Source organism: Euprymna scolopes, chromosome 14 (assembly GCF_053919585.1).
Source record: "Euprymna scolopes isolate OS-2025 chromosome 14, ASM5391958v1, whole genome shotgun sequence".
Taxonomy (NCBI): Eukaryota; Metazoa; Mollusca; class Cephalopoda; order Sepiida; family Sepiolidae; genus Euprymna; species Euprymna scolopes.
Genome location: NC_136495.1, coordinates 56322674 through 56331575, shown reverse-complemented (window position 1 = coordinate 56331575; position 8902 = coordinate 56322674). Strand labels below are relative to the sequence as shown.

The following is an 8902-nucleotide window of genomic DNA, read 5'->3' as shown; positions in this document are numbered from 1 at the left end:
ACTTACAAATGAATTTTACAAAGTACTTCAACCGTTACGCCACGGGGTCTTAATACAAACTTTGACCGTGTCTTGTCTATATTCACGCATATTCGACATTCAATATTTTGGATATCTTTGAAGCATTTAAAATTCCGTCGCTTTTACTTATTATAGTTCTAATAGTATTATTGGGATGCAACTTCTCACATTCTCTGCGTACACCTTGTCCAACTCCGGAATCTTAATTTCGAACTCTATAATGTATATGACCTTTATAATGGATTCAGTTCGAACATCTGGGGACGAACTGCTAAGCGTACCCTTTTCAGCTTTGGCAGGATTCAAAACCGGTTTCGAAATCTAGTGAGCGAAACCCTCTTCCCCACCTATTTTCATCTTCCTCACAAAAAGACATCGTAGGTCTGTGCTCTGTCGCTATTTTCATGGCATGTGCTCAACTGAGCTTCTATCTATAGTTACCCCATAGAACATTCATAGCAGACAATGGTGAATCTACAAAACAGCCAAGAGTTTCCCTTATTATCTATCCATGCCTAAAACTAAATGTAAATTCCACGAGAAAAGTTTCTTTCGTAGTATTACTTGACCGTGGAATCCAGCTGGATATAACATGGCCGTTTTCAAGTCTAATGTAAACAAGTTTATGTTGAGCCTTTCTCTTAAATAAATAAACATTACCCAAGCTCAACCATTATCAACCATCGCGATGTTGTCTCACCGATCACCTGAAATTCATTAACCTTTATCCCCGAGTGGCTTTCGGGTCTTGATAAGTGGTGACCCACTCCCTGGTAAAAATAAAAGATTCCCGAGTTCGATGAAATGCACTTAAAGAAAGCCTAGGGTTACATTGGCGGAGACCTTGTGAGAATAAATCTCAAGATAAGAACAGTAGTACGAATACTCCAAATAATGCAACCTATTAATTTTCAGCTAAAAAATTCTGGAATATAATTTTTCTAATTATTATGTACCCTTCGTGCGATGACTATTGCAGCTAGTTTGTAAAATGGAAACTCATTTATTATCTTATTCTAAACGAATTTCTTAAATACATTTTAGAAATATCGATTTCAATACGAAAGAACCTGCCAAAAAAAGTGCAGTACTTTGACTTGTTCTATAATTAGATTAAAGAATGAGCGCAGATGGTTCACCGTATTTTTGTGCAACCGAAGCCTTGCCGTCCCCAAACACCGATAAAAAAAAGGAATGTTTGCTCTTACATCCAATATGAAATCTATTTGGTTCATTCTGTGTGAACACGATGCGAGAAGAGACAGTTCATTTTGTAAAAAAAGACGACACAATTCTCACATATATGAAAGTTGATCAGTTACAAGGTACAAAACTAATCGACAGAGTTACGTCAAATCAAGCAAAAATCATTTTTGAACTGGCGGTTTCGTCGAAGTATTACGATAAAAATGATGTTACTATTATTACTACTGCTACTGCTACTCTTCCTCCTCCTCCTTTTCCTCCAGCTTCTACTATTATTATTACTACTATATCTACTACTACACGAAACACTTTCAAGAGGATCAGTGATTCAGAGAGGATCGTTACTATACCGCCACTGATGATGCTAATTTTTTTTTTTTTTTTTTTACATAGGCGTCACCACTTATCAAGGCCGATAGGCCACTCAAGGATAAGGGTTAAAGAGTGTAGAGTAGTCAAAAGGACAATATAGTAATCGATAGAAATGGAAGTTCGGTAAATTTGTTAACTTAAGTGGAACGGCTCATCAGAAACCTGTTCAGGTTGGACTTGAAGACAACCATATTATGGACAGCTGGACAGCAGGAAAGCGGAAGACAATTCCACAAGCGTGCAGTTCTAAGAAAGAAGCTTTGATCATGGAATCTATGTTTAGGTTTAGGCACAGATAAAGAGTGGGGAAAATTATTGATAATGTTTTCAGCTAGTCTAGTGTTTCTTGTGAAAGTAACGCCTAAAGCATCTAAAATTATTCCGCCGGAATTGCTCACATAACGTTGATACGTTCTCATCAAGTCAATGAGGTTAAGCGACGTTGAGTCTCGTCATATTTAGATGAGTGATCATTTGGGAATACCAATTGATATAAGCAAACACTTTATCCGAATGGGTAAATGGGTATCAACCTTGCTATGCAATATAATCAGCGAGAGACTAGCATCCCGTAACGGGGATGGTTCGAACGCTATATTGTCGAGTACAGACATCGGACATAAAAATACCTATTTACTAGCTCCCACATGAGGGAAGTTAGACACAAGATCGGTGTTTAATGTGGCTCCCCAAAATGGTTATTTTGGATTGCGACAATAATAAAAATTGCCTTAGTCTAAAAGTATTTCTTCCTCACTGTCCGAGGACAAAACAGTAGGAGTGTAGTATCAGAACAGATATTACACTTTGATTTTGGTGTAAATGCTATGAGTTTCTTATTTACTTGTCTCCTAATGAAGCCATGATGGCGTTTAATACCAGAATAGATGCAGTACTTTGTTCTTAGTAAAAAAAAAAAAAAAAAAAAAAAAAAAAACAGGAATCTTTAAGGTTAAGATAAAGGAAGAACTTAGAAATGTAAAAGAAACTATATAAGAAGCAAGAACAATAGCATTAATCTATATTCTATTAGAATAGAAAAATGCAAGCATGAAAAGTAATATGGTTAAGCTTAAACATGGAAAAGTAAAGCACTAGTTGTTAAAACTGGAAAAGCAAAGGACAAGATATTCGAGTAAAAAATAGAATAAGTCTATAACTTAAAATATTGCAGCATTAAGAATTGATTATATAATGTTATAAATTGAATTTAAAAAATCTTAATGCTGCAATATTTTAAGTTATAAATTTGATATACTTTTTACTAGAATATCTTGTCCTTTTCTTTTCCAGTTTTAACAACTAGTCCTTTTACTATTCTAAGTTTAAGCGTAACTATATTACTTTTCATACTCGCATTGTAGTCCATGGTTTTTTCCAGGCTTCCAATAAATTCACTTGTTCTTTGTTTAATTTTAGTCATTTTTTTGCCACCATAAACACATATGTAATAACAATATCCGGCACTCGTCTGCTTTCAATAAAATCCCCCAATTATCCCCCTTTCATGCTTTCATTCTCACTTGTTACTTCTCTTTTCGAATTAGTAGCAACAGTAGTTGCTGAAGCGACGTGATTTCTATGGAAATCGGTCATAAAAAGCGTCGCTCACCGCCTTATTTATTTTTACGATTTTGAACACCAGAAAATTCATCATAACTTTTGTTTTTACTGAACGAACATTGAAAAAAATGGTTCATAATATAGCTGAAAGGGTGATCTATAAACTGTAAACATTCTTTCAAATTTGGTCGAAAAATAAGTGAGCAGTGAAGCTTTAAAGCAGTTCTAAATGACTAAAACTGCCACTTAACCATATATTCAAACACGGCCGTGTTTTAATGATATATTTAGTTATAGGCGTGAGTTCTTTCGCGAATTAATCATACGATCAACGCCTAGATTTAGCTCCTAGTCATCGTCGAAAATACGTGTATGGCAGTTTCCTACCGATTACCAACCTTAAGAAAGAGGCGACAGATTGCACGCCACGCTGAACTATAGCAGCTAAAGCAAGTCCACGAGTTCTAATTGTCGACAAATTGGTCGTCTCTAACGCCACAATTGTTGGAAGAAATTACATAAAGCAATTATTGCGATCGTATAGCGTGAAAAGGAAAGCGGGAGATTGCCGGAGAGTGAAGAATAAATAAAAACTTTGTGAGGTTGAAATTGATATGGGAATTAGGATGCGTTGAAAAGAGTGTGATTCTCGTGTCTCTAGGGTGTGACGTTGGTGTAAAGTTTAAAACCGGCGAGAAGAAAGGGAGAATGATTTAAAAAACTACAAATACATGCACTATATATATATATATATATATATATATATATATACCCTGCTAGTGTATTGTTTCTATATATATATATATATATATATATATATATATATATATATTTATATATATATATATACACGCACACACACGCACATATATATATACATATATATATAGAGAGAGAGAGAGAAAGAGAAGGAGGAGAGAGAATAAATACGTATAAAATACGTTTGAAGCCAAAAATTGCAACGTAAAATTTATAAAATAAACGAGTGTTTATTGTTATATTATTATTTTATAAGTTTCGCGTTGCAATTTTGGCTTCAAACGTATTTAATACGTATTTATTCTTCAAATTTTCGTCAGCGCTTTTAACGGATATAAACAAAAAACGACCTATATATATATATATATATATATATATATATATATATATATATATATATATATATATATACCTTGCTACTGTAAAATATGTTAGACCTTAAAAACATCGCAGTAATTAGTTAAAGACACTAAATATATGCATCGGTGTACAATGTGTCCACGTTGACTCAACGGGTTATCTAATAGACGTATAGATTTAATTAGTTTAATCAGGAATGCGCTCTGATAACTCGTTGCATTTATGCCCCCCTCGGCGTACATATCCCGACAAACCCGCTTAGCAACAAAATCATACCCCTTCACTGTTGAGGTCCCTAAATGCTCGAAAGCTTTCTACTAAAATAGTTTCTTCTCTCAAACAGCTAGATTTTGGAATTCTTTTCCTGCTACCTGTTTCTATCACTGTACTGATATGCAGAAGTTTAAATGTAATGTGAACCAACATCTTGTTAATCTTTCCTAGGCATGGTCTCAAATAGTAGCCCCTTTATGTCCAAGTAGCTGGTTAGGGGTAAACGTGAGTAAAAAAAAAAAGTTTGGACACCAAAATCAAATTATCAGTGCTAATTACTAAAGTCATTCAGACACTTTTCTTATTACTAAGTCAGTATTAATTATATACGTATATGCTGTTGTTGTTTTTTTTATTATCATTATTTCATTTTTAATCTCGAAACTTGCAAACCGTTCCACATATTTAATCTGTGTTCTCTCTCTTCTTTTCAGGGTGCCTCCCTCTATGCGCATGTTGCAACCCACGGACTACAGCTGGCCCCAATCTTTTCGCCGCTCACGAACAGAGGACGACGAGTGTAGCTGAGCTCCGACGCCGGGCACGGGAACATTCCGAGGCCCTTGCCGCTGGAGTCCTGCCGGAGAGAGCCTCAATCACTTCCCAACTTCCTTTATAGAAAAAGAAAATAAGAAAATAGGAAAGGACATTTACACTTTTGGAAAAGTCGTCTGCCACTGCGATAAATAGTGACATCGGTCACAGAAGAAACAAATTAATTCTGAAGAATACTGACTGACGCTGATCGGAATCAGAACAGCATTTTATTATCTTCGCAGATGTTAATAATAAAGACAATTCGCAATCATCAAGTATAAGAAATAATTAATTTATGTTTATAAATTATTTTTTTGAAAAAGTGAAAAACTTAATACATATATATATATTGATCTTATTCTTAGATTATGTAAGAATTCAAATCTTTTAATATAATGGGATTTAATTTATGAAATCGCAGGGACACAAACAGGAATAAAAATGAATTACATGTCTATATCAATTAATAACGGCAAAGTTTGCACCTTAACATAGTTGAAAGCTAATTATTAATTTAAAAAAAAAAAATGGAAACTTTTTTTTTAATAATTATCAGTTATCATATCTCAGTAAATCCCGGATATTGCTGCATGGGATTTTTTTTTTTTTTTCATAAACACTTTAAAATCACACTATATTGCCAGAGCTTACAAAAAATAAAAAATAAAAATAAAAAAAATAAAACATAAAATACACATGATCAATAAAATGAGAGAACGGTCTGTCCAAATTGAACTCACTACCTCCTACCACAACCTTAACTCCCACCACCACCCTCTGTGTCACGTGATGACAACTGCTGCTCTAAGACGTTCTTTCCGACGATGTTTTTTCCGCGTGAATTCACTTCATGGACAATTACGTGCCCTTGCGTTGGTAGTACATACACACACATGGACACACATGTCTACCATGCCACAAGGAACTTCCATTTCTGTGTCCGTTTTGTAGAAAAAAGATGACAATGACACATATAGAGTATTCAAAAATCAAAACCCTTGAATTCAAATAAATACACAGTTTGTTATTGTGTATCCAGTTTTAAAAACGTAAACGATATAAAACAAGATAATGAGCAAATAAAAGATAAACACGAGACTTCACACACAAAAAAATACTGATTTTTTTTAATGAAAAAAACATCAAAGGATATTTGAAATAAAAATGGAGCTCATTTTTTTTTAATATTTTATAAAACGAAAAAAATATGAACAAAGTGGTAATGCCAGTCAATAACAAAAAGCAAGGTATGATGAAAAAAAAGAGAAAAAAAGAAAAAGAAAATTTGAGAGTGGCTTTGAATTTTAAAATTAAACCATATAATATTTAAAAAAAAAAAATTGAACATGTGATTATGAAATTATACCCTTACTATGGGCGATCTTTTTTTTTTTTTTTTTTCAACTAATCGCCATGGTGCTACCAGATCAGACTGTCTATAGATACTGGCTTTCTGACCTAAAATACACCAAACATTGATGTCATTTTTTGCTTTTCCCTTTGCAAAACTCAATCATGTTCTGCAAAATCAAAATAAAAAATAACAAATTTCCTTTACAAAACAATTAAACTAAACACCATGAATAAATATTTAAAAACGAAGAATAAAATCTTTCTTTTTCAATATTAATGGATTCGGCATTTAAAAAAAACGGAAATGGTTGATGTGGCGCAAAAGAAAACAACCAAACCAAACCAAATTCTATGAATAAATATGTGAATATATATATATATATATATATATATATATATATATATATATATATATATATATATATATATATATATAAAGAAGGTGATGCATAAAAACTTTTTTTTCCAAAATTACTGGAATCGGCATTATTAAGCGAAAAAAGTTGATACGTCTTAAAAAAAAGGAATCGACCCACTCACTAATCGTATGCAATAACCATTGCATCTATGTAAAGGTTTTGGCATAGAATGGCGTGAAGAAGTTAATACGCCGTGAAACAGACAAACTAATAAAAAAAAATTCTTTTTTCTTTGTAAAATTTGAAAAAATCAACATACTAACAAATACAGCCGATGGTCGAATTAAGAGACTCCATATGTACAACCTCGCCCTCCCCCCCCCCAAAAAAAAACAATGAACACTTTTGTCCACGTCATTTTTTTTCTTTCCTGTTTTGTCTGTTTGTTTTGTTTTTTTTTATTTGTGGTTATATTTAAAATTAGACGATGACCATCTTCAGAGTTTGCTGAGCAAATTGTATATCTACTCATTCATAAATAATTATGAATGAAAAATACTTTCCTAAACAGTTCAAATTGTGAAATTGCTGATTGTACATTAAAAACAGTGAGAGCAAAACGACTTTCAACTTGATCTCATTTGGTTTTTTTTTTCTTTTGACTCTTAGCTAATCTTTGTCATCCACTCAACAATTGGACAAGACAAAACTTTCTCAACAAAAAATAAACAATTTTAACCAAAGAAGAAAAACGAATAACCACACAAATTACTCGAAGCTCTTGTAAAATAAAGATATGACTATGAAACAAAAGAGACACAAAAAATACATTTAAAAAAATTCCCAATATTTGCACCTTGTATTAAAGACTATCTTAATTACCCCTCCCATTAACTATTTAATACATCTGGCATTAGGGTCTGCCCTAATTACTTTTCCTATATTATCACTCTTTAATACACCCCGAACTATATATATATATATATATATATATATATATATATATATATATATATATATATATATATATATGCGCCAGCTCGGCGCCATCTTGTAAGTGTACCACAAAATAGCCTAATAAAGCTCTCATAGCTACAAACTTTCATTCTTTACGACGTTATTTTTGTCAAAACTTAACCATATGTTTTTACAACCAGGGATACACGACGTTGTCCGGGGTCATAAAAAACAACAAAGAGAGTAAAAGTGTGTACAACATCTGTCTTAATCAGTCTCTATATTTGTCTCTCTTTCCCTCGTTTCCCCATCCTTCTTTCTACTTCTACTCACAATATTCTTGTATAACACTGCAAATGGCCGACCACTCTCCCCTGGCCCAGTCGACCTCCCAAAGAATAAATATACTTTTTTTTTAGATATTTTAGATATTATTCATCCGGAACAACGCTGATCAATAATATACTAACTTTGTGTGTGTTTGTTGTTGTTGTTGTTGTTGTTGTTTTCAAGTTTACCTGAACATATAAACACGTTACACGGGGCCATTATGTCAAATAATGTATGTAAAATATATGCCGCCAAGGCACTACTAAAACAAGTACACCTGCCTCTAGAAGAGAAAATTCTGCTTGAAAGGAAAAATCTACACAAGCACAGAAGAAATACAAAAACGAAAATACGATTATATTTGCCCCCTCTCTAATGGATTGATTACCCTTTCTACCCATAGAATTTTTTTTCTTAATTTTAGATATTTTTTCATCAGCGTTGTGCCAATCAAGAAAATATAAATGTTTTGTGTATTGTTTGGGATTTTTATAGTTTTAGTTGGATATACAAACATGCAAATACACAGACAACTGATCTTTGTATAAGAGATTATAATTATGAAAAGGCATGAGAAACACCTGAATAACGTTCATGGTCATAAACAGTGAAAAAGAAGTAATGAAATTATCAATCCACACGGGGGGGGCACAAACAATAGCAACGTTGACCAAAATTTGTCTTTTATTTACATACCTATGTTTGCTGGCACCAGAAATGAAACTTGTGTAAATTATGCACAGATTTCAGAACTGAATTGGATCCAAAGGGCTCACAACCCATATGCGGTTCATATAATGTATTTCTAGAAC

The 8902-nt window shown here is 33.0% G+C and overlaps 1 protein-coding gene across 2 annotated transcripts in view; it reads left to right on the top strand.

The window, feature by feature from the left end:
• Positions 1-5316, top strand: part of LOC145293031 (uncharacterized) — a 176396-nt gene extending 171080 nt beyond the window's left edge. The window contains exon 6 of one of the 2 annotated variants that reach the window (XM_080139330.1): positions 4989-5316. In XM_080139330.1, the coding sequence (XP_079995456.1) occupies positions 4989-5173 (185 nt within the window). In that variant the 3' untranslated portion in view covers positions 5174-5316. The remainder of the gene's footprint in view (positions 1-4988) is intronic. The other variant, XM_080139331.1, reaches the window with a different exon arrangement.
• Positions 5317-8902: the final 3586 nt, after the last annotated feature.